General features: G+C 43.8%; 1 protein-coding gene across 1 annotated transcript in view; it reads right to left on the bottom strand.

Annotated features, from left to right (window-relative positions):
* Positions 1–27,301, bottom strand: part of LOC144485508 (ephrin type-A receptor 3-like) — a 368,384-nt gene that overhangs the window by 121,481 nt on the left and 219,602 nt on the right. The window contains exon 5 of the mRNA XM_078203656.1: positions 1,268–1,603. Coding sequence (XP_078059782.1) covers positions 1,268–1,603 — 336 coding nt within the window. The remainder of the gene's footprint in view (positions 1–1,267; positions 1,604–27,301) is intronic.

Raw genomic sequence — 27,301 nt, 5'->3', positions numbered from 1 at the left:
TTATAAACCAAATGCATGCATCTCCAGAGAGGGAGTGAGATTACAATGGAAGCATCTACTATTATTATTCATTATCACTGCTATTGCTATTAGAATATTGAGAGGAAGACAGAATTAGGTCTCTCCGAGTTGTAAAACAGACTTAATGTGTTTGGTTTTTAATCCACACAAAGGCCCAGGTTTTTATCATGGTGGAAAGGTATTTCCGATCTCTGAGGGGTCATGACTGAAATCAGGACAGGGTTCATGCATGCGCGATTCCCAGGGGCACCTGGCCATTTAAATCAACTGCTGCTTCCACTGAAGTGGGACTTTGGTCAGCCAGGAGTGTGAAACCTGGAGTGTGCAGATTAGACCTGGTAAGACGAGGCCTGACCCTATTGGATTTGTTTGGGGAGCCCTTTAGAGAACCAAGGTACCCCCTTTGGATAGGGTCCTGGGACACTTGAGGGAGAGGTAGAGCATTCTTTAACATTGTTATAATTAAACATGATTTTGCACTTTTTACACAAAACATCACTGGCACTAGCCAGCCGTCAAAGAACTGTCCAGGTGTCAAAGAACTGCCTTTCCCCTGCAAAGATAGGAAATGTTGTGTTTGGTTTAAGTTTTTGGCCATGACAGGGATTTTCACCATGTTGTAGAGGTTCTCCATCGTGCTGAACATTTGAGCCATGGCTTTACTATCTCTGGGCAATCAAGAAGAAAATCAGTCTTAGATCCTTATTCAATAATAATGTCCAGTGGAAAATGGAATTCTGTGGGATCGTGAGCAATAAACTAGGAAAGACATTGCCTGGAATGCTTCCCATAGCTTGCTGAAACTCATGGTACAGGTTCACAGGAGCTAAACTAAAGGGATAATTTGACCTTGCTTGAGAGCTGCAAACTCTTAAAGTACAAAATTCAGTATTAATTTAAGCATATTTGAGAGAGGAAAGAATAAATGAGAGTGAGGCTGGATGGAATGTTTTACATAACACTGGCTAAAATATGAAATATCCCAGTCTAAGATTTATGATCCTGCTGTGCAGTATAACTGAATATTGATCACCATACTTGATTGCCTTTTGGAAACAAGGGCCAAGGATGTTTCCTTTAATAATGAGGAGCTAGCTTCTCCTTTTCTTTAGTTAATGACCCCTTGCAGTATCCCGAGAACTGGCGTGTTTCAAAGCAAAACATTCCTGCGAAAAATGGGTTGCTGTCCATGGCAACTTGATTCCAAGCGATGTCACATTAGGCAGCTGAGTAGAGATTTGCTTACCTGCCTGGCTGGTCGTGACATTGATGGAGACATACTGCTTAGGGCTGGGGCTCAGCTCAGATACGCCATTCAAAGCCTCAAGGTCGAAGGTATAATTAGTATGTGGCAGCAGATTGGTGACAAGAACTTTTGTGTATGTTAATCCAAACTGGCGGGGGATGAAATGGAGGCCACTTCCACAGAGGCTGCATTTCCTGGGATCCCCCACACACTTCTTGCAGTGAATGTTGTACATAATATCATTCCTGCCACCGCTATCCCTGGGTGGGCTCCATTCCAAGGTGATGGAGGTCTCATTTGTTGTGGATATGGGATTTTCTGGTGCCGTCGGAGGTCCTAATATAAGGGAGAAAACAAATTGCATGAATAATACTGGTGTCATAGTTTCCATGTACAAACTATGAAAAAATCTTTTAACAATTTCCTTTTCATTTAGATGATAGTTCTTCTAGATTCCTCATATGGAAAGGTGATATTTCATTTTTTTTAAATATTTCGTTTTCATTACTCCATATGGACTGGCAAATGTCCAACAGTGTTGCAAGCACTGAACAGACACTTAATCCTCCAGTGTGGTAGGAAATTCAGCATGCACCATATTGGTTGTAAAGAGTTAACATCAGAAGTAAACATGATGCTGCTGTAATAATGATATCAGATCATTGAGAAATAAGAGAGATCTTGAAGTCAGCACCTTGTGTGCAAGTCCAGCTGAGTAAATAAATACTTGCTGTAAATATATGGTTCTTGTTCAAAAGACTATGGACTCAAGCAGCATACTTTTGGATAAGCAGACAATCACCAAACCCTGTTTAAACCCCTCCCACACAACGAAACATTGGTGCTGGCAAAATATAGGGAAGGGGGACGATTCTCCCAGCCCGTTGCACTGCTCGAGCAGCGCAGCGAGCCAGAAGACATCAGTGGCAGTCATTTTGTGGGATTCCCACTGGGCGTCTCCTAGGCAAAGATTTCTGAGGTAATCAGTTCCGTGCCGGAAATCGGTGCTGAAGCATCGGGGCTGGATGGTTCCCTCCAGCGGGGTTTACAACTGCTCCCCACTAACGAAGAATAGACGGCCCTACCCTGCTGGAGGGAAGAGAGGCCACTGAAGTCCCCCGGGAGGTCAGAGAAAAGGGGGGTGCCCCTTGGATAGTGCCGCCTGGCAGCCTGGTACTGCCAAGGGGCAAAGTGGCACTGCCCATCGGGCATCGGGCAATGCCAAGGGGATGGAGCCAGAGGGGGCAGGGTCGATTGGGGGATGATCGGTGGGAACACACTACCATTCTGCAAGAGGATCGGTGTGGAAGAGAGGGAGTAAGGGCGATTGGGGCTGGCCATTGAAGGGGGAGGGGTTGGGACTGTTGGGGGGAGATCAGGGCTACCGGGGGTGCGGGGCGGGGGGGGTGTGGAGATATTGGGGCTGGCCGTTGGGATGAGGCGGGTCGTGGGTGGGGGAGAGTTGGGGGGGTGCATGGGGGCTGGCCCGGGGAGGTCCAGGAGGCTAGCAATCAGGGGGTGGTGGGTTTGGAAGGTCAGCAATTGGGAGGTAGGCAATGGTAGGGAGGGGGAGTGGGGGGGGGGGGCTGCACATGCGGCAATCTCTGTGCTGACAGATTGGTGGATGCGCAGTAGCCCATTCAGCATCCTGCTGCCGGCCTCTCGGGCGGGAACAGGCCCCAGCCCCTGCTTTTCAGAGCGAATCACGGTGAGGCACTCTGTGATGCACAGAGTGTTGGAGATTAATTCTGGAAATCACACTAAAAAACGGCGGGATTGACTCCCATTCTCCTGCATGTTGGGAACTTAGAGGTTTTTTTGGGAGGATCTAGGCCTCGATGTCCAAAAACCTCGCCACTGCTGCAATTGACAAGAAGCCAGACGGTGGTTGTAGAGAGTTGTTTTTCAAACTGGAGGCCTGTGACCAGTGGTTTGCCTCAGGGATCAGTGCTGGGTCCACTGTTATTTGTCTTTTATATGAATGATTTGGATGAGAATATAGGGGGCATGGTTAGTAAGTTTGCAGGTGACACCAAGATTGGTGGCATAGTGGACCGTGAAGAAAGTTATCTTGGATTGCAATGGGATCTTGATCACTTGGGCCAGTGGGCTGACGAATGGCAGATGGAGTTTAATTTACACAAATGCGAGGTGTTGCATTTTGGTAGATTGAACCAGGGTAGGACTTACTCAGTTAATGGTAGGGGGTTGGGGAGAGTTACAGAACAAAGAGATCTAGGGGTACATGTTCATAGCTCCTTGAAAGTGGAGTCACAGGTGGACAGAGTGGTGAAGAAGGCATTCGGCATGCTTGGTTTCATCGGTCAGAACATTGAATACAGGAGTTGGAATGCCTTGTTGAAGTTGTACAAGACATTGGTAAGGCCACACTTGGAATACTGTGTACAATTCTGGTCACCCTATTATAGAAAGGATATTATTAAACTAGAAAGAGTGCAGAAAAGATTTACTAGGGATACGACCGGGACTTGATGAATTGAGTAATAAGGAGAGGCTAGATAGACTGCGACTTTTTTCTCTGGAGCGTAGGAGGCTGCGGGGTGATCTTACAGAGGTCTATAAAATAATGAGGGGCACAGATCAGCTAGATAGTCAATATCTTTTCCCAAAGGTAGGGGAGTCTAAAACTAGAGGGCGTAGGTTTAAGGTGAGAGGGGAGAGATACAAAAGTGTCCAGAGGGGCAATTTTTTCACACAAAGGGTGGTGAGTGTCTGGAACAAGCTGCCAGAGGTAGTAGTAGAGGCGGGTACAATTTTGTCTTTTAAAAAGCATTTAGATAGTTACATGGGTATGATGGGTATAGAGGGATGTGGGCCAAATGCGGGCAATTGGGATTAGCTTACGGGTTTATCAACAAAAAAAAAGGGCGGCATGGACAAGTTGGGCCGAAGGGCCTGTTTCCATGCTGTAAACCTCTATGATTCTATAAGTGAGGTGCCTTAAACCTGTTTGAGACCCCGTCTGCAATACTGCTTTGTCCTGGCGTAACTGCCATTATGTTCTCCTACTGTTCAATACAAATGCACCAATTGTGCACAAGGGTTTGTAAAACAATAATGCAGGTTCCTTATTTGGAGACATAACTATCCAATGTGAGATTCATAGAATCCCTACAGAGCAGAAGGAGGCCATTCGGCCCATCATGTCAGCGCTGACTGTCTGATAGAGTATTTCACCCAGGCCCTATCCCCATAAACTCACACAATTACAATGGTGAATCCACATAACCTACACAACTTGGGACACTAAGGGGCAATTTTTCCATGGCCAATCCCCTAACCTACACATCTTTGGACTGTAGGAGGAAACCCATGCAGACACGGGGAGAATGTGAAAACTCCACATAGACAGTGACCCAAGGCTGGAATCGAACACAGGTCCCTGGGGCTGTGAGGCAACAATGCTAACTACTGTGCCACCATGCTGCCCTACAGCTTGGATGGGATTTCCCCGCGCCCCTGTGGCATGCTTTGCGGTGGTGTTGGTGGCCACCAGTGGCCAGCAGTGGGATCTTCTGGTCCCACTGCTCCCAACAGGGCTTCCCATTGTGTGCAACCCCGTCACCAGGGCAGGGGTTTGCCATCAGTGGGACTGGAAGATCTCACCAAAGGGAACAACTGGAAAATTCCGGCCCTGATCTGTACCCTGCGACTTGCCGACTGCCTACCAATCATGGGACTAATTTTTGCCATCCTGCTGAGGTAACGATGATTGACAGTTTTTTCAGGCATGCACCTGGTCACAACAGCAGGCACTATCTATGTTGAGGAAAACAAGGTCTACATGCAACCTAATGGAACGTCTGTCAATGAATCGTTCCATGCTGCCACCAAAAAGATAGTGTTTTGTTGAAATTCCTTATCCTGAATCTGAAGATCGATGGAGCAAGAGAACTCTTCTTGACCTCAGATTAAAGCCCCGTCTATCGCTCACTTCCCACCTTTCGGTCTTAATATGTTTCACATTCTCTTGCCTTGTTCTCCCATGTTCTGTTCTTCAGACAGGCATTAACCTATTTAAAATAAATAGGCTACCACCTGCCTAAAAATAGCACACACGGGTTTGGAGTGTGACTACATTAAGCAGACTTAATACATTTCTCAACTATCCCAAAGCACTTTGCAGAGAGAGGGTTAGATCTCGCAGTTATTGATGCTTTGGAAATTATAGCTTCCATATTTGGGCCAAGAAACTGGACTGAAAGAAATGACAGTTAATTTGTTTTGGTGGTGTTGGTTGAGGAAGGGATATTGGCTAAGTCACCAAGAGAAATCAATATTCTCATGCATCAGTACTTTAGTGTATTAACAAGGCTGTACTGAACTGTCCGAAATATGGTCTTCAGGATGACAGGTTAAGGTGAGGATCAGTCTCTAAAATGGATATAAAAGAGTCATTGGAACTCTCCAGTGAAGAATTGAGACATTTTCCCAATGACCTAGCCAGTGATTAGCCCTCAGTGATCTACTAATTTTATTTCATCTTGCTGTGCTCAAATTGGGTTCTGTCTGTCCCTAAATTGAAACACTGACAACACTTCAAAAGTAATTTGGTGCCTGGGCAGTGTTTTTGGGTATAGTCTGGGGTTGCAAAAAGTGCCCTATAAAAGCAGCCTGTGATTGGCACACCACCTACCACATCAAACATTCACACACAGCCCCCTGCCACAATATCACTGAAACACAAGGTGCATTGCAATAACTCACCAAGGCTCCTTCAACAGAACCTCCCAACTTCCAAACCCACAAGCTCTACCACCGAGAAGGTCAAGGGCAGCAGATGCATGGGAACACCACTACCTGCAGGTTCCCCTCCAAGCCACACACCATCCTGAATTGAAACTAGATTTTGCCATTCCTTCACTGTTACTGGGTGAAAATCCTTGAATTTCCTCCCTCACAGCCCTTTAGTATATTTAATCAAATTCCCCTGTAAGGATAAAAAAAGGACTTTTTTTTCTCAAGTCAATATCTGCAATGGATTTCACCAGGGGGCACAAACTGTCGACACGATCAACTTTTGTGTATAGGATGCTGACCAATACGAACACTTTGCTCATATTTACTTAATACAATAAGTTGTATTTATAAAGGGCTTTTAACATAGTAAAAGGTTCCAGTGTTTAAGAGCATAATTGGACAAAACAAATGACACTAAGCCAAAGAAACAGGCATTAGAAAAGGTGACCAAAGGTTTGGTCAAAATGATAGTTTTTAAACAGCATCTTAAAGGAGAAGTAAGCAGTGGAAAGGTTTAGGGAGTGGAATCCAGAGCTCAGTGTTGAGTCTAGACGACTGATGGCACAATGCCAAAGATGATGCTTTTTTTCACAAAAGGAGGAGAATTTGGCTCTTTTTATTGTTATGAATACATATATCCCCAAGAACTATAGGTGGGATTTTCCAGCCGCACTTGCCTGAAAACTGGAAAATCCTGCCCGAGGTTAACGGACCTTTGCATGGGTCCGCCCCCACCCCCACCCCCTATGATTCCTGTAGTGAGTGGAACAGAAAAATTCCCCCCTATATGTTTTTCAAAGATTGGAAGGACATTGAATTATTTGGACACTTTCTTGGGAACTGACCTTGGGTTTTTTTTAAGTTTAGAAGTTCATTTGGATTGTGAGCCAATTGCCTTTTCCAAGAAACATAGAAAATAGGAGTAGGCCATTCGGCCCTTTGAGCCTATTCCATCCTGCAGCAGTAGTGGACTCGTCAACATTAAGAGCATTCAAATGGTTATTGGATAAACATATGGATGATATTGGAATAGTGTAGATTAGAGGGGCTTTAGATTGGTTCCACTGGTCGGCGCAACATCGAGGGCCGAAGGGCTGATCGTCCAACTCCCACTTTTTCCCCATATCCATTGATTCCAAGAGCTATATCTTGTAAACATTGTAACTCTTTCTTGTAAACATACAATGTTTTGGTCTCAGCTGCTTTCTGTGTTAGAGAATTCCACTGACTTACCACTCTCTGGGTCAAAAATGCTCCACATCTCAGTCCTAAGTGGTTTACCCCATATTGTCAGACTGTGACTCCTGGTTCTGCACTCCCCCATCATCGGGACCATCCATCTGATCTTGTTAGAATTTTATAGCTTTCTTTGAGATCCCTCTTCCCTCTTCTAAAAGTTCCAGTGAATATAATATTTACTAACTCAATCTCTCCTCATAAGTCAGTCCTGCCATCCTAGTAATCAGACTGGTAAATCTTCGCTGCACACCCTTTACACCAAGAACATCCTTCCTCAGTTAAGGAGATGAAAACTGCACACAATATTCCAGGTGTTATCTCACCAAAGCCCTGTATAACTGCAACAAGACATCCCTACTCCTACACTTGAATCCTCTCACTATGAAGACCAACATACCATTTGCCTTCTTCATCACCTGCTGTGTCTGCGTGCTCACTTTCAGTGACTAGTGTACAAGGACACCAGGTCTCACACATTCCCCTCTCTCAATTTACAGCCATTCAGATAATATCCCTTCTTGTTTTTGCTACCAAAGTGGATAACCTCACCTTAATCCACATTATAATGCATTTGCCATGCATTTTCCCACTCATTCAAACTGTCAGAATCACACTGAAGCATCTCTGCATCCTCCTCACAGCTCACCCACCCTTCCTGGCAGTTTTGTGCCCTCTGAAAATTTGGAGATATTACATTTAGTTCCCTCTTCTAAATCATTAATATACATTGTGAATAGCTGGGATCTCAGCAATGATCTCTGCAGTACCCCACTAGTCACTGTCTGCCATTCAGAAAAAGACCCATTTATTCCTACCCTGTTTCCTGTCTGCCTCCTAGTTTGCTATCCATATCAATACACTACCCCAATCCCATGTCCTTTAACTTTACATGCTAATCTCTTATGTGGGACCTTGGCAAAAGTCTTCTGAAAGTCCAAATAAATCACATCCAGTGGCTCAACCTCATCAACTCTACTAGCTAGATACTTGAAGAATTCCAGATTTGTCAAGCATGATTTTCCTTTCATAAAACCATGCTGATCCTATCTGATTCTGCCAAGTGATATGCTACTAAATCTTTTCTAATGGACTCTAGCATTTTCTCCACTGTCAACGTCACGCTGACTGGTCTGTAATTTCCTGTTTTCTCTATCTCCTTTTTTAAATAGTAGGTTTGCATTAGCTACCCTCCAATCTGTAGGAATTGTTCCAGAGTCTTTAGAATCTTGGAAGATGACCACCAATGCATCCACTATTTCCATGGCCACTTCCTTAGGTACTCGGGACTGTAGATTATCAAGCCTTGGGGATTTATCGGCCTTCAATCCCATCAATTTCTCCAACATGTTTTCTCTATTAATATTGATTTCCTTCAGTTCCTTCCTCTCACTAAACCCTGTGTTCCCCAATGTTTCTGGTGTGTTACTTGTGTCCTCCTTTTTGAAGACCCAACTAAAGTATATATTTAATTGGTCAGCCATTTCTTTGTTCTCCATTATAAATTCCACTGTTTTTGACTGTATTTGTCTTCATCAATCTTTTTCTCTTCACATACCTATAGAAACTTATAAATCAATTTTGATGTTCTCCGCAAGCTTACTTGTGTATTCTATTTTCCCCTTCATAATCAATCTCCTACTCCTCCTTTGCTGAATCCTAAATTGTTCCCGATTCTCAGGTCCGCTGTTTTTTCAGGACAATTTAAATGCCTCTTCTTTGTATCCAATACTATCTCTAATTTCCTTTGTAAGCCATGATTTGGCCACCTTTCCTGTTTAATTTTGCACCAGGTGGAAATGAACAATTATTGCAGGTCACCCATGCACTCTTTGAATGTTTGCCATTGCCTATCCACCATCATTCCTTTAAGTAACATTTCCCAATCCATCATAGCCAACTCGTGCCTCATACCATCATAGCCTCCTTTATTAAAGATTCAAGATCCTAGCCTCAGAATCAACTATGTTACTCTCCATCTTAATGACGAATTCTATCATATTATGGTTGCTCATCCCCAAGGGGTCTTTCACAACTCGATTGTCATGATGTGGAAATGCCAGTGTTGGATTGAGGTGGGCACAGTAAGAAGTCTCACAACACCAGGTTAAAGTCCAACCGGTTTATTTGGAATCATGAGCTTTCGGAGCGCTGCTCCTTCAGCACTCAGAAAGCTCGTGATTCCAAATAAACTTGTTGGACTTTAACTCGATTGTCAATTATTCCTTTCCTATTACACCATACCCAGTCTAGAATGTCCTGTTCTCTAGTTGGTTCCTCAACATATTGGTCCAGAAAAACATCCCATACACACTCCAGGGATTCCTCCTCTACGGTATTGTTACTAATTTCATTACCCCAATCTATATGCAGATTAAAGTAACCCAGAATTACAGATGTTCCTTTATCACATGCATCTCTAATTTCCTGTTTAATGCGATCCCCAACATCACTCACTACAGTTTGGGGGACTATATGCAACCCCCACTAACGTTTTTTTGTCCCTTGGTGTTTCTCAGCTCTACCCATACATCATTGTAGCTAATATTCTTTCTCATATTTGCGTTAATTTCCTCTTTAACCAGGATTACAACTTCACTGCCTTTTGCTTTTTGTCTGCCCTTCCTAAATACCCCTGAATGTTGAGTTCCTATCCCTGGTCACCCTGCAACAATATGTCTGTAATCTCGACTGTATCATATTCATTTACATCTATCTACCCATCACATGACTTCAGCAAGGCACCTGAGGAGATAAGAACTACTTGTTTACTTGAATTTTAATGCTGAAGGAACAAAATAAGACATTGTTTTCAGAGGCCCTGGTGATTTATTGACTGTGAGGAGTTTCTGTTTTGAACTTATTTTCTGGACTCAGTTTTGTAGATAAACCATAAAGGATAATGTTGCCTAATTCGTTCTCTACATGCATCATCTGAAATTCAGCATAGTTGTCAATATCCAGCTAGGAATCCTCATCTTATTATCAGTTATTTGTATTTGGGAACCTGAGATGAGAGAGGGATCCTTAGGACACTGATCCCACTCTGTTCTCCTTCACACCGAAACACCTTTGACAATAACTTCCAGACAACTACTGTGTCCGCTGATCTGCCTTCACAGGCAGGAACACCAGATCGACAGTGTCAAAACCCTTTGAGCTTTATTCTTTTTCATAAAGCTTTCCCACTGATCAAAATGTGTTTTTTTCCTTAAACACCAACTTCTGCAGAGACCTTATTTGTTCTGTCCCTGTGTGTGTGTGTGTGTGTGTGTGTGTGTTGGGAATTAAAGGGTTATATAATTGCAATTTATTATCCGGAAGCGTATGTTAAACAGTTTTTGCAATAGAAAGAAGTTTTGTTTCATAATATATCAATCATTTTGAGTTCATTGAAAGGAGCCTGGTTAAAGTATCTTTTATTTTGGCTCTAATAATAGTGAAAGTAAACAATTGGCCTTTTTTGGTGAGTGAATGAAACATGTACATTTATGGTGTGCCCCGTGGAGTAATGGGGCTCGAGATACTGAGCACTCTTCACATCATGCTTGAAACTATATATATTCAGATAGTTGAGACTTTCTTGTGGATTCTTGGCTGGCATTTTAAGAAGTTGCAGTGGTATCCAGTTGTTCCATTATCACCTGTACTTCTAGGCACTCTGCTTCGGGATGAACATTTATGACTGGCAAATGAAAAAGAGTGCTAGTACAAGCATAGATCTGCTGCAGGAATGTGGGGAAAGATGGTGCACATTGTATATAGACAATAACTAAAAGCTTGCATGTCTGGTAGTGAAATTATCTCAATATTACAGCCTTATTGAAGCCTTTCTATTTCTAACATAGTTAACTTTTAAAAGATTTCTCCCCCGCCCCCAGTTGGTGAATTCTAGGCACTAAAATATTTCAGGAAAATACAACAAACATACAACAAATCTGTGAAAACAAATCAGCAGATGGAATGACTTCTGGACATCACTGTGTGTATCCCTGGTATCAGATCTCAGGGAAGATTCCTACCAGCACAAGCTTCATTCAGTCTATTTCCACAAGCTTTTTTTTAATATTCATTAAGCATTAAAGAGAATGTGTCAATTTCATAAATCTGTTTCGTCTTTAGAATATAACCTCTTACTACATAATTTAGTGAGAGTTGGCACAGTAGTCTGTCTGGAGTTCTGCATTAAATTTCTTTTCCTTTTCTCTCTGCAGCTGTTCCCTCATTCTTGTTTAAAGGGACATTTATTGTCTGAAAGAAAGACAGGCTTACATTTATCTAAAATCTTCAATGAGTCAGTTAGAGCATCCCAATGTTTTTCACAGCCATAATGTACTTTTGAAGTGTAGTTACTGACTGTTGTTTTGAGGGAAATACAGCAGCCAATTGGCACACAAGTTCCCACAAATAGCAGTATGATAATAACCAGATAATCTGTTGATTAATTAATAAATAGTGACCAGCACACTGGGGATAACTATTGTGCTCTTCAAAAGAGTGCCATTTATCTTTTACGTTCAACTGTGAGGGCTGATGGGACCATTATTTAATGTCTCATCCAAACATTAGTAAGTCCAATAGTGCAACACACTCTCAGTAATGCACTGCAGTGTCAGCCTTGGGTTTTGTACTCAATTCACTGAAGTGGGACTTTTGAACCTAGGACAATTAAAAAGATGACAACTTTGTGGAACACCTTCACACAGTCTGCAAGTATGACACTGACCTTCGGTTGCTTGTTATTTAAAGTTAAAGTTTATTTATTTATTAATCACGAGTAGGCTTACATTAACACTGCAATGAAGTTACACATTCTGGCACCTGTTCGGGTACACTGAGGGAGAATTTAGCATGCTACCTAACCAGCACGTCTTTTGGACTGTGGGAGGAAACTGGAGCACTCAGAGGAAACCCACACAGACGCGGGAGAATGTGCAGACTCCTCACAGACAGTGACCCAAGCCGAGAATTGAACCCGGGTCCCCGGTGCTGTGAGGCAGCAGTACTAACCACTGTGCCACCATGTTCCAACTCACCATCTTGCTCTCATGCCCACTTATCGATCCCTGACCTGCTGCAATGTTACAGTGAAGCCCAAAGCAAACTGGAGGAACAGCACCTCATCTTCCAATGAGGCACTTGACAGCCTTTTGGACTTAACATCGAGTTCAACAGCTTCAGGCCATGAACCCTGTCCTCCAAGTGGATCATTCAGTCCACATTTTTTTCCCCAATCCCTTCCCCAACCCCAACTCCCCTAACAAGCCAGTCTGTAACTTGTTCTTATGTTTTGCTTTCAGAGAACGTTATTCTGCTGTTAACACATTCTGCTATCTGACCTTTATGACACTATTAGCACATTCCTCACTATCATTAACACTCCCCTTGTATTGTGTCCATGACATCTTTGTGAAAACTCCTGAGCTCCCATTTATCCCTGACCTTTATAGTACTCCACCCCCTCTCTTCAACAGTATAAAAAACATCATGGGGGGGAATTCTCTGGCCTCCCAGGCGTGTGTTTCTCAGTGGCGGGATGTGGCATGCTGTTGTTCACTGGTGGCAGGATTCTCTGGTCCTGAGCTATCAATGTGATCTTCCATTAATGTCACCCCACGCCACCGAGAAACACCAGGAAAGGCTGCGCTGCCAGCGGGATTGGAGAATCCCACCGGCATGAACGACCAGAGAAATACCCCTCCTCGCATTTCTACCTCTCTTCAGCTCTGAAGAAGAGTCATTCGGATTTGAAATGTTTCTCCCTCCAGTGATGATGCCAGAGTTTATCCAGCATTTTCTGTTTTTATTTCAGAGTTCCAGCATCAGCTTTTGTTTTGCTTTTACAGTAATGAAAAAAGCTGAGCAATTGATTACAAGGTAGGTAAAGAACATAGCCTTATTCGTATATTCAGAAAACTACAATCCCCCGATCATTCCATCCAACATTTTAAAATGATTCCTGTTTTTTTGTTTCCAATATCCTTCTCAGCAGTCCATTCAACATGTGATCGCCGTTTGTTTGAAGGATTTCTTGACATCAATTTTCCATTGACAAATTTGAACTAAGCACCTTGTGCTACTGTTGTGTTAATTTAAAGTGATTTTCGAGATTTGCACGTTTATCTACTATTTTCTATTTTATTAGCTCAAAAAAACCAATTTTTTTTTCCAATTTAATCTTCAGAAGCTAGGAATCGGCCCAATGGCTCTCATGAAGCCAGACATAGTGCCAAAAGGCACAGAGCTCTCTAAGTTGGCTGTCAACTAAGAGACTGTGCAGATCCTTTCATATAATTACACTGGGACAATTTAAATACAGCATGCCTAAAAAGTTGATGACAGACTTGCTCAGAGCTGCCACAGCAGGTATTATCAATCAAACAATGTTTACTTTTATGATTTGAAAGCCAAAAGATTTAGTTGTCAGTCACACCCTTTAACAAACCTCTCATGAAGGACATGACGACAGCCAAGGTTGCTGAACAGTGAGATTTGCTATTGGGATGCTACTGGTCATTTGTTTTTAACATTAAAACCAGATGATGAAACAGATGTAACATCAATAGATCCCCAATTGGTTGGTCAGAGTTCAAATTCCAATCTTGACTAAAACCAGGTTTACATTGTACAGAAATGATTGTTTATCTTGGCAGCCACAAGTTTGCAAGTTACCTCATTTATATTGGAGAGTGGCCCAACATCCACTTTTTGCAGACAGAATAAGAGTTTTGCAAACTTTTGTGGCATTTGAGAAAGCAGATGTTTCCATTATCAGGAACAGTGACTGTAAATATTTGTCAGATATGGAAAACATGAATACTCTGGAACCACCATCTAAATGGAATAGTAGATTTGAATACCCTTGACTTTGGCACAAAGAGCAGGCCGGATGTAATACAAGTAGTGAGAAGATCGGTTGTTTCTTTATTCAATCTTTTAACCCTAGCCAATAGAAACAGTGATCTGTTCTTGTTTTATTTCCAAAAGGTACATAAAACATGTCAAACATAAAACTGACTGGAATATTCTCTGAATTATCAGTTGAGTCTGCTGTGAGTCTCCAATCATTTGGGATGAACACAGACCAGAGAAGGACTTATTGCAGAGATACAGATTATTGTATTCTTTCAGAGGACTTCATTAGTATCACCAGAAATACCAAAGTAAAAAGATTGCAACCAAGGCTCCAGTGACTGCAGTGAGAAATCTAGATTCCTCCAGAAACATGCAGCCAATAAAGCTCATTAGATATCTGCTGCAAACTCTGCTGTGTCCAGTGTATTTTCACAGAACAGGTAGCTGCACAACAGATGATTTCTGGCTCAAAGTGAAGATAAACACTCACTGATTTGAGAACAGAGCAATGTGATCGCAAAGACCATTGGGTTTGCCCTCTCATCAGGCTACATGTGGCAAGGAGATCAGCTTGCAGCTTCAGACAAATCTCTTGGGAGACATTCCACAAAGTAATTAAAGTACTTGGAGGATTATAGACTTGATGATTTGCAACTAATGCTGCCCTCCCACTGGGACTAGCATTGCATTGTAACTTTCTAATTTATTTCTCCTCAGGTGCTTATCTAATTCTCACTTAAAAGCCACGATTGAATCTGCCTCCACCACACTCCCAGGGAACACATTCCAGATCCCAATCACTCGCTGTCTAAAAAAGGTTTTCAACTCATGCTGCTATTCTTTCGCCCATTGCTTTAAATTGGTGTCTTTCATTTCTTTTCCCTTCTATCAATGGAAACAGTTTCTCTCCATCTACTCTATCCAGCAGGCCATTTGTGAGCACAAGGAAATGGCCCCAACGTCTTTTCATTCACAAGTAATCTTAAATGTTGTCTCTGGCTTCATCTACCAGACTCATGCGCCAGAATTCTACTGCCCCACCCGTCACAGAATCCAAACGGGCGAGGTGTGGACAATGGAAATGTCCTTTGACCTTGGGCTGGAATTTCCGGTAACGCTTGAGCGAGGCCGAAAAATCCCGCCCCAATGGAGTACGTGACACTGGTAATGACATACAAATCCACTCACAAAACTGAACTTTAAAAAACCAAATACGTTCCACATGCTCGGACAGCCCACATGCCAACTCAAAGCCCACAGATATCCTCCTCTGCCCTGTGCTCCATGCTGTCTCCTCACACTGATAGACATGGTATACTTACATAGAAACAAGTCTACTTCCAAACTACTGGCCCTCCCTAAGGGTAGTGTTAAGCCACAGTTGTAAAGACTTTCCTTTTTTTAATAACATGTTCAACATACTAACTGTGGTAAGGTACATGTAAAAGGCAAAGGTTCCCTCCCATGGTACATAGCTTTCTGCAGATAGACTGCATTATTAAACTGTATTTACATCAGCCAACTGTAGCTAATTACAAAGAACAAAGACTTGAGTCCAAAATGGTGATTATCACAATACAATATGAGCCACAAGTAACAAAGGATTTAAAATGTCTGAAAAGGGATGGAACCCTGGTAATTTTTAAGATATTGGGCCTCATTCTCGCATTTTGGGACTAAGTACCCACACTGGCGGGAAAAAGGGAGTGTTTGCCATTGGCAGCATCTGTCAGGTGGGATTCACCCTTCTGAAAGATGCTAATATTCTCATTTTGAGCAAGCCGCCGGCCAGCCCCGCTGTTCCGAGAACAGGCAATCATTTTTAAATGGCTCCCCGATCTCCACACTCAGAAACAGACCCCACTCCCCACAAATAGTGAAATGGTGTCCCCCACACTGACCAGGGGAGCACTTTGAACTCCTCACCAATGAGGGGCATCCTCCCCCCCACCCACAAATAACAGATAACCCTCCCTCCACACCATACATGAGGGTTACCCAACCCAACCCCCCATACTCAGCGCCCGCTTCCCCCTCAGCCCCATTCCCCCTCAGCCACCCTACTCAGCCCCCTTTCAGGCCACACGCTTTGGCAGTGTCCATGGTGCACTGTTCCCTGGCACCGACACATCGGCCTGGTGTCTTGGGCCCAAGGAGGGCAAGTCCAGTGGGTATTTACCCCTCTGCTGCTGCCAGGCTGCAGAGGAAGGCTCCCCAAGGGGTTCCGGGATTGACCTCATCACTCTACCCCAGGGCGGAGTGTCATGGCTCACCCTGGCATACATGTGGATCAACCCTGGCGTGGTGATTTCAGGCAGCCCTGTGATCAACATTTGCTTTCCTGCCTGTCGGCTGTGAAAATTCTGAAGTGGCCAGGTCACTTTATCCTCCATGCTCCTCGCTCACCTTGCAGGCTTTTAAATCATTGCAACATGCCATTCTGCAGCAGAAATTTCCCTTTCTCCCTGTCAGAAGCTGCAGGTGAGAGCAGAACCCTTTGAAGTCCTCTGACAGAGAGGAAATGTCAATTTCACCCGGGGGATTGAGTGGGGGGTGGAGGGGGGGGGGGTGGAGGGGGGGGGGGTTCTGCACAGGTGTGCACTCAGCCCTATTGTGTGCACAAGGCTTTGATCTGAAGTTGCTGAGGTTTCCTATCAAATTGAATTCTTTGAAACCCTCTCCATTGCAATGGAACCCTTTGACCTTCATCAAATTTGATGTACAGTACCTCAAAAAAGACTTCCATTTACAGCTTGATGAATTTCTATCACCCTCCAACCACCTGTGTTTATTTCCATTTCACTACACAACTTAATGCACCTCAAATACTCCACTGATCCTGACCACAATGTTGATAAAGTCTAAACCTGATTGACAGCTTGGCTGCAGCCAACAGAAAATGGCTACTGGACCTACCTCCTTGAGCCTGGGGCCCAAGGCACCAGGCTAGGGTGTCAGTACCAGTGGACTGTGCACTGCTGATACTGCCAAGACACTTGCCCTGAAGGGGGGTTGTGTGGTGGGTCAGAGGGGGTAGGGGGGCTGGGTGGGGTTTCTAAGGAGGAAGGGGCTGGGCGACAGGTCTCGGGGGGGGCTAGAGGGAATCAGGTTGGGTCACCCTCACACCTGCGTGATGTGGTGGATGGGGGTGGATGGGGGAGAATGCCCCTCTTCTCTGAGGGGTTGGCGCTGCTTCCCTGGACCCTGGGGGTCCAGCGAATTATATTCCGCTTGTAGAGAGCACATGTGAAGCCCACCAGGTGCCGTTTCTGCTGGAGGGCTTAGTAAATGGTGGGAGGCTGGTAAATGGCCTGTTAAACCTGCTAGTGACATTCAAATTAGTGAGTTTGCATAATTTTGGGTTGCTGTCCACTTTGGGCCAGAACCCGATCAGGGCCGGATGAATTCGGAGAGCCAGCTCGCCCATCAGGAATCCTGATTTTTGGCCGACACCCCATTCACTGGGACATCGGGATCCTCACTGGCCGTCTGAAGGGGTTTTCGAATCGCTAAAAGATTGTCAGAAATACGCAGCAAGTCAGTTAATATCTGAAAAGACAAATGACTGATTTACATTGTGTACTTTGGTTCCTCAATAGAACATGAGACATAGGAAATAGGAACATGACTGGGCCTTTCAGTCCCTCGAGCCTGCTTGAGCATTCAGCTAGATCGTGGCTAATCTTCCACTTCGATACCATTTTCCCGCACTATCCCCATGTCCTTTGATATCTTTAATATCTAGAAACCTATGTCTTGAATAAACTCAATGACTAAGTCTCCACAGTCCACTGTGGTAGAAAATTCCAAAGATTCAACCTTCTCTTAGTGAAGAAATTCCTCCTCTTCTCAATCCTAAATGGCCTACCACTTATTCTGAGATTGTCCCTTAGTGTCAAGGAGATTAGTAGGGTAAATATGTGGTGTTACGAGGATAGGGCCTGGGTGGGATTGTGGTCGGTGCAGACTCGATGGGCTGAATGGCCTCCTTCAGCACTGTAGGGATTCTAGGAGTCGTTCCACAATCTATAACCTGATTCTCTTCCTCCTTTCTTATATGGTGGGATCACATTTGCCACCTTCTAATCTGCAGGAATCGGTGGGCGGCACAGTGGCAGAGCAGTTAGCACTGCTGCCTCACAGTGCCAGGGATCAGGGTTCAATTCTGACCTCGGGTCACTGTCTGTGTGGAGTTTGCACGTTCTCCCCGTTCTGCGTGGGTTTCCACTGGTTTCCTCCCACAGTCCAAAGATGTGCAGGTTATCTTGATTGGCTATGCTAAATTGTCCCTTAGTGTCAAGGAGATTAGTAGGGTAAATATGTGGTGTTATGAGGATAGGGCCTGGGTGGGATTGTGGTCGGTGCAGACTTGATGGGCTGAATGGCCCCCTTCTGCACTGTAGGGATTCTAGGAGTCATCCCACAATCTATACAATTTTGGAAGATGACCACCAACCCATCCATTATCTCTGCAGTCTCTTTCAACATCTGGGTATACATCCTCAGGTCTAGGGGATTTATGTTTCTCATTTCCTTCATGTTCTGTTTTTGTTGCTGGTTTTGCAGTTCTACAATCTCTTCAGCGCTGTTAGTGAGAAGAAATATGATCGGGAGCAGGCCAGTCAGACCCTGGAGGCTGTTCCACATTTCAATAAGACCACATGGTTAACCTTCTACTTCAAATCCACTTCCTTGCCTTGTGCTCATGTCCATTGATTCCCTGAGCACCCAAAAAACTATGTTCTTCATCTTAAACATGCTCACTGACTGAGCGTCCATAACCCTAATGGGGTAAAAAAAAATCACAAGAGGAGTTGAAAGTTAACTATTTGAGCATACACACACAGATAACAAGTGGCAGTTTAACACTGGTGTAAAATAATTAATAAAAAAGCCACATTGAATCTACTTTTCGTAAAGGACAAAAATAATGTAAATTTCTTCCCAAAGGCTGGAGTACTTTTGTGAAGTTAGGTCAAATACAAGAGGCAGATATTTTAAAAACACACACATAGTGGCTGGGACTGTCCAACCCCATCATGGTGGGATCCGCTGTGGGAAATTCGGCAAGCATTGACTTTTGGCGGGAGTGGATGATCCCGGCAGTGGGCAGGGCTGTAAAATCCCACTCTACCGTCTCCTATTCTATTTTCCTACCTCCTTCCTCCACTCACTATTGCAGATTTATTTTAGGCAAAAAAACCAGCAACAAGAATAAAGCACACTTTAGGAACTGTGATTTCCTCAGCTCATTAAGTGATGATTATGATGCTCACTTTGATTAATCCATTCCTTACAGTTATACATGCCCGTGCTTCTCTGATTAATTTCCCCATCAGTCGACAGTAGTAATGGTGCGGTACAATTGACAAACATTGCTGAAGCATACATGCTTCTTTCAAAGAAAAAGGCACCCAGATTATGAAAGACTCGCTAACAAGCTGCTATTTTATCACAACTGCATGCCACAAATTAATATTTCAACAGTAAACAGTTCTCTTTTAGCACTAAATAATTGAAGCAAAATTCATAGAAATTTGTGAATGTATTCACAATGGGCGGCACAGTGGCTGGCACTGCTGCCTCACAGCGCCAGTGTTCGATTCCAGCCACGGGTGGCTATCTGTGAAGAGTATGCATATTCTTCCTGTGTCTGTGTGGGTTTCCTCCGGGTGCTCCAGTTTCTCCCACACTCCAAAGTTTTAAAATTTATTAGTGTCACAAGTAGGCTTACATCAACACCATAATGAAGTTACTGTGTGCAGGTTGGGTGGACTGGCCATGCTAAATTGTCCTTTAGTGGCCAAGATGTGCAGGTTAGATGGATTGGCCATGCGAGGGGTTTCGGGGTTAGGGTGGGGATTGGGCCTCGATAGGGAGCTCTTTTGGAGGGTCGGTTCAGACTCGATGAGCCAAATGGCTCTTCTGCACAATAGGGATTCAATATGATTCTATGATGATATTCAAATAGTATTTGCTTTTTCTTGACTGACTTAAATATGGGAAAAATGTAAGTTTTCCAATGAAATCGATCTCAGTTCTGATAGAGTGAGTTTTCTAAATTACATTTCCCTTTCCTATAGATTTTAGCTGTTCTTAAATCGCTGAGCAGGCCTGATATGAATGAGTAGAGACTGTTATGTACGGAGCTCCCACTGACAACTAGGTGCCAATACTGTAAATAGTGCAGCCTGCTAGGTTTTGGTGGTACTTTGAGGGCTCACTGTGATGCTTCCCAATGCAGTGCTCTCACTGGTGGCAAATGCCAGCTGGCATTTTCTTCAGAGACAAGTCGGCCAAATGCATAGTCCACGCAGAGAAGCCAGTGAAGTGTTGGTCCAGTTACTGGGTTGTACAGACCTGCATTAACAATCGGCAGTAAGAGTTTTAACAACACCAGGTTAAAGTCCAACAGGTTTATTTGGTAGCAAATACCATTAGGCATTTGCTACCAAATAAACACGTTGGACTTTAACCTGGTGTTGTTAAAACTCTTACTGTGTTTACCCCAGTCCAACGCCAGCATCTCCACATCTTAACAATTGGCAACAACCCAATCTTTGCTTGGTCCTGTCCCGCCCACAAATGCATCGGCTGGTAGGACGGGAAAATTTTGCAGAGGGTGTTTGATGCATTTGTGAGTGCTTAAGTATGAATGTGTATACCTTATTTTAAATGAAAGCTTGTAATGAAATGCTAACAGTGTAGTATTTCATTCCACGTAGTGCGGAGGTGTTCTGATACCATGCTCTATGTCAAAAAATTAGTTTTGAATTTACTAAATGGAAACTCCAATTGATTTTTTAAAAAATACATTACCGTGACTTGGGATCAACCAACCAACAGCTAGAAACACCAATTGCAGAGTCAAGCATAGAAAAAGTTTACATGCATGATTTCTCTGTTGCTACTTTTTGCTGTGAACGGCTTTTAGCCAGGTAGATGTGGCATAAGAATCACTGTTATAAAGATAGAGAGACAGTGGGGCGAAATTTACCATCCCGCCTGCCACAGGAATGGGAGGGGGCGAGGAGCGGACTATGGAAAGGCCCGTTGACTTTGATGGGATTTTCCAGTTTGGGGGTGAGCGTGGCTGGAAAACCCACCCAGTGTGTCAAGAGAGCCAGCAAACAATGTCTGCCGCCAAATGTAGAGTTTTGAGAATTAAGAATTTAAGGTATATTAACTATGAAAGGGAGGAAGCGGTGAGATTGGGTGGGATTATCCTGATTTGCCAATGGTGGATATTTGGCTGATCTCCAAATTTTCTGGTCCCACAAGTAGCGCACATCATCGTGGACAGGATGGGTAAATCACAGACATCACCTTATCAAAATATCCTAAATGTTAAAACTGCACAAATGAAATAAATCCAGTCCATCACTTCAAGGTGGAATAAGACATTAGAACAAGGAGGCACAGGGTAAGGATACTTTAGGAAAAGAAAGAAATTTCTTGATCCCAAGTCACAGTAATGTATTTTTAAAAATCAATTGGAATTTCCATTTAGTAAATTCAAAAATAATTTTTTGAGATAGAGCATGGTATTACAACACTCCCGCACTACGTGGGATGAAACACTATGCTGGTAGCATTTCATTACAAGCTTGCATTTAAAATAAGGTATACACATTCATCCTTAAACACTCACAAATGCATCAGCACCCTCTGCAGAATTTTCCCATCCCACCCGCCACAGGAATTGTAGTGGGCAGGACGTGACCAAGCAAACGTCCGTTGACCTCGGGCAGGGTATTCCAATCTTGGGACGGGCACAGCTGGAAAATCCCACCCCCTGACCATACCGCTTAGAACCAGCTTCCCATTATCCGCAATTTTTGGGATGAGTTTGTGCTAAGTTAAGTTCTGGATAAAGCATCAGCTATCATATTGTTTTTCCCTGCAATGTGGGTAATCTTTAGGTGATATGGTTGCAAAAGCAGGCTCTATCCAAAGATACGCAGGTTAGATGGATTAGCCATGGCAAATATGCGGAGCTATAGGGGGTAGGGTGGGGGTTGGGCCTGGGTAAGATGCTGTTTCGGAGAGTCAGTGTAAGGCTTGATGGGCTGAATGGCCTCCTTCTGCACTGTATTGATTCTATGGCTCGATGGTTCCATCAAACTAGCCTTGCTTTATAGGTTTTGAATTTCTCCACAAACGTTAAGGGGCTGTGTTCTGTATAGACTAAGATGTCTCTACATCCATATTTCAATTTTTGCTAATACAATATTAGATGGGCCCCTATTCATCCTCTTTCATGGAAATTGCTCCATTTCAATAAAAGCTAAACACTGTGGATACTGGGGATTTTAAATAAAAACAGGAAATGCTGGGAAAGCTCAGCAGATCTGGCAGCATCTGTGGAGAGAGAATCAAAGTTAATAACTCAGAAAGAGAGTCATACAGACTTGAAACATTAACTGCGTCTCACTCTGCACAGATGCTGCCAGACCTGCTGGGATTTTCTGGCATTTGCTGTCCCAACTTCAGTTCCAATTGTTTTGGAATGTAGAATGAAGCATGTGCAGCTTTGACTGTGATCCCGAGACACCAGAATGTGAATCGAGTATTTTTTTAAAATTCACTTTGGGGTTTCCAGTCAATAAATGCAAAAATCATTTTTTAATATATAGTATGTAGTCACAGCAATCCGAGGCACTGGAAGTCAGCCCTCAACAACTGCAGATGAGTAGCTTTAAGGATTGTTGACGGCTAGGAGTGTGATTGCAACCCTTTTCCAAGGAACGCCTTTTCCTGCTGTGTTAGGTGAAATGGACAGATCAACTCTGCAGAGCAGCTGGTAGGTTTTCTGGCATAACTCCCATTGGCAACGTGCCAACTAGAGCTGCGAATGTGCGCACTGTTCACCTGACAGGTCAAAATCAGGCCCACCCATCACAGTGGTTGGTGTCTCTCTTTGGTGACAGCAGACGGATATCTTGATTATTCTGCCCACTGTCTGCCCGCTGTCACTAGTTATGAAAATCGATCCACTAGTTGTTCCTCCAATTAAATCAAAGAATCATACAGTGCAGAAGATGCCCTTCGGCTCATCAAGTTGGTAGCGACATGTGACAAAGACCTGACCTTCCACCTAATTCCATTTACTAGCAACTGGCCCATAGCCTTCAATGTTATGATATGCTAAGTGCTCATCCAGGTAATTTTTAAAGGATGCAATGGAACTCGACTCTACCAACCTCCCAGGCAGCGCATTCCAGACCCTCACCACCCTCTGGGTAAAAAAAATTTCCTCGCACCCCCCTAAACCTTCTGCCCCTCATCTTGAACTTCTGTCCCCTTGTGACTGACCCTTCAACTAAGGGGAACAGCTGCTCCCTATCTACTCTGTCCATGCCCCCATAATCTTATACACCTCGATCAGGTCGCCCCTCAGTCTTCTCTGCTCCAGTGAAAACAACTCAAGTCTACCCAACCTTTCTTCATAACATAAATGTTCCATCCCAGGCAGCATCCTGATGAATCTCCTCTGCACCCCCTCCAGTACAATCACTTCCTACCTATAATGTGGCGACCAGAATGGCCCACAGTACTCTAGCTGTGGCCTCACCCAAATTCTATACAACTCCAACATGACTTCCCTGCTTTTGTAATCTATGCGAGTATGAGAGCGGTTTCTGCAAGTCTTAACTTGGATCTCATGTTCTGAAATTCCAAAGGTCAGAGAGGTGAACTCGGATTGTACCTGACTGAAAGTCAAATGTCCCACACTAAAAATCATTTATTGTGGTGAACACATACGCTTGATAAGACACCATTTCACGACATGTTAATACCACATTGCAAAATATCAGATGCCTGAATGTGTGCCACAATTGTCATTCGTCAACATTTATACCATATGAATCTAAATGCCTGCTCATTTTTCTAATTCGCATTTGCTTTCAAGCTCTATCCTTGGAGTATTCAGAGTGTACAGGGGGTCAGGGAGATCTCTTGAAATTCGCCAATTACACTAAAGGGAAAAGCAAGCATATAATTTTCTCTGGAAAGATATAAATTGGATTCCATTTTCTAGACTCTGCTCACATCTCTGCTGCCATTATCTGACTGCCTGTGGTTGCAATTAAATCTTCTTTTAGGTCCTGTTGCCAATCCATTTGAGCTGGATTGACATCCTATTCCTCTTGTACACAATCATCAATATTAATGAGGGGGGTGGAGGGAGAACACCTCTCCCCAAGTCAGCAGAATGTAGGAGTTTGACCAAATTTCTGCCTGTAACGCGAAGGTGAAAATTTCACCACTCCTGTTCGGTTCAGATGTGCTTTTACGTGTAACACTTGTTCTGCGCTTGCACAAAGATATGCATCCACAGCTCTGAAAGTAGAGGAACAGTGGGCTTCAGCAACATCAACCCTGTGGGTGAGAGCAGCGCTGTCTGTGCAATATAGAAGCTTCAAAATAAAATAGACACAGGAACACTCTTTACAATGAAAATCCAAATGCACTTTCAGAGGTCAGCTTTTCAAGAGATATTGATTTCTATACTGGACTGTAATTAAAAGATTATGCGGATCGGGTTACATAAAGACAAGTATGAAGAGCATGTAAACGCAAGCATTGACTACATCTGTGCTGCAGACTCAATGTAATTTGGGAGGGGATAAAGATCCTTTACAATAGAACTCCTTCCCACAGACCAGTGTATAAAATTGTTAGACTATTTTACACAGACTAAGAAGGTCCCTGAATTTATTCCAGCTCTGTGACGAGTTTGCTGATCTTATAGGCAGCACGGTGGCACAGTGGTTAACACTGCTGCCTCACGGCACCAGGGACCGGGATTCGATTCCGGCCTTGGCTGACTGTCTGTGTGGAGTCTGCACGTTCTCCCCGTGTCTGTGTGTTTTTCGTCTGGGGGTGCATGCTTATTAAAACGTGTTTATTTTCAGTGACTTGTCAAAAAAGTTTGTCAATCCTGTTAAATAAGACCGAGCAGCTCTCGTGTTCTAGATAACTCTTTAAATGTCCAGGTTGGTCAGCCTTAAAGAATAACAATCAAACATCCCTACAAACACAACATACTGCAGATGCTGGAAATCTGAAATAAAAACAGTATATGCTGGAAGTACTCAGTGGGTGAGACAGAGTCTGTGGAGGGAATAGTCTTAATGAGTTACATGTATGCTTACTTGACCCACTGATGTAGAGGGTGCAGTGGGGAGGGCAGGGGAAGGGGACGTGGGGTGTTCATAGAATCCGTACAGTGCAGGAGGAGGCCATTCGGCCCATTGAGCCAGCACCGACAAGAACCCCACCCAGGCCCTATCCCCATAACCCCATGTATTTACCCTGAAAATCCATGTATTTACCTTGATAATCCCCCTGACACCAAGGGTCAATTTAGCATATCAAGTACACCTAACCCGCATATCTTTGAAGTGCGGGAGGAAACCGGAGCACCCAGAGGAAACCCACGCAGACAGAGCGAGAACGTGCAAACTCCACACAGACAGTCACCCGAGGCCAGAATAAAACCTGGGTCCCTAGCACTGTGAGGCAGCAGTGCTAACCACTGTGTCATCCCACGTGTTTAAGGCACAGGAAATACAAAAGTTGGGATTGCCCCACACGCTGTAGAATTTCAATTTGAGATGGGAAACTGCGGGACCTGGGTCGGGGGGGGGGGGGGGGGGGGGGGGTGGGGGGGTGGGGGGGGGGGTGGCTGCTGAGGGGAGGTGGTTGGAATCAGGTGCCCGATTGTGAGCGTTCTTCAGGCAGGCACCTCCGGGATCTGCCAGGTCCTTGCCGAGATGCAACTCAGCCCAAGGCTCTGCTAACCTGGCCAACAGGAGTTCAAGTTGAAAAACTGAACTACAATAAGGCTTGGCAGCCTTCTTGTATTGAGTTGACTGTTTGCCAATCTTCTTGCCTCAGTTAAAGCTGGATGTATTTGTGTTGGGATCTGGAGTCTATTTTTGAGACTTTAACCCCCACAACGGACCCACAAATACCCCTTTATTTAGTTAAAACTACCCTGTATGTCAGGCGAATAACTGGAAGAACTTAGAGATGTAAGTACACAGGCAGGGAAAGGTGCTGGGGAAGGCGAGTGCAAAACAAACTCTGTGATAGGTTGGGATGAAGAATGGTGGAAAACGTCTTGAGTGGAGTGTAAGTGCCAGAATGAACCTGCGGGGCCGAATGGTCGATCGGTGCGTTGTAGGCTTCAATTCTGTAATTTATAGATCGCTTCTATAGAACTGGTGTGTGGTACTGAGCCAATAAAATCAAAGTGACCAATAAAATCCAAAGTTTATTCCAAATATGCCTCGAGTTTGCTGATCTGACCTCTTATCTTCATTCCTTCTTCCCTCATCACCACCCCTCCCCTTCCCTCAGGCCCCCACATCCCCCCACAGCTTTTCCTTGGCTCTGTATTTGTTCAAAACCTGTTAACATCTCCAATATTTTCTAGTTTTTGTGAAAGTTCATCGACCTGAACCGTTAACTTTGCTTCTCTCTCCATAGATGCTAACCGGCCTGCTGAATATTTCCAGCACTTTCTCCTTTGCTATCTTCTATTACATGCCTTATTGCTCCTTCATGTTTGACTTCTGACTGCCCTCTGAAGTGGGCTAGCAGATCATTCAGTTCAAGGCCAATTGGAGAGGAGCACCAAATGCTGATGCCCACGTCCCATAAAAGAATTTTTTTAAAAATCAGCCTCTAAACATGCACTGGGCAACTCCACTGGCGTAATGATAAAATCAATGTCATAAAAACACAACACCTCTTGTTTGGTACATCTAGTTTGACCTCTTTCGCACCTCTCTTTATAGGCCAATTTATCCTGAGACGATTCTTTAAAGGGAAAGTGAAAGACAATCATTTAGAAGTCCTGATAAACGCACCCAATCAACACAAAATACCTTATTAAGCAAGAGTCAGAACGTGTGTGCTCGATGGAAGATGGATTTGCAACTCATTTGAGGATGTGAATTTGAGCTTATGGTTTAAATGAGAGAACAATACCAGATCATACAGTTTTTCTGCACTTTGCTGAGACATTTAAAATCTGCCTTCCCCCATGAATATAAAGCACTCTGAATGAACGAGGTATTAGAAATTCCATTGTACAGTCACTAAGCGATTAAGTTAAATGTATGAATTTCCATTTATCAGCAGCTTGCAGTCCTTTTGCTAATGGTATAA

This window comes from Mustelus asterias, chromosome 3 (assembly GCF_964213995.1).
Source record: "Mustelus asterias chromosome 3, sMusAst1.hap1.1, whole genome shotgun sequence".
Lineage (NCBI taxonomy): Eukaryota > Metazoa > Chordata > Chondrichthyes > Carcharhiniformes > Triakidae > Mustelus > Mustelus asterias.
Note: the sequence above shows the minus strand (reverse complement) of the source record. Positions and strands in the feature narration are given on the sequence as shown.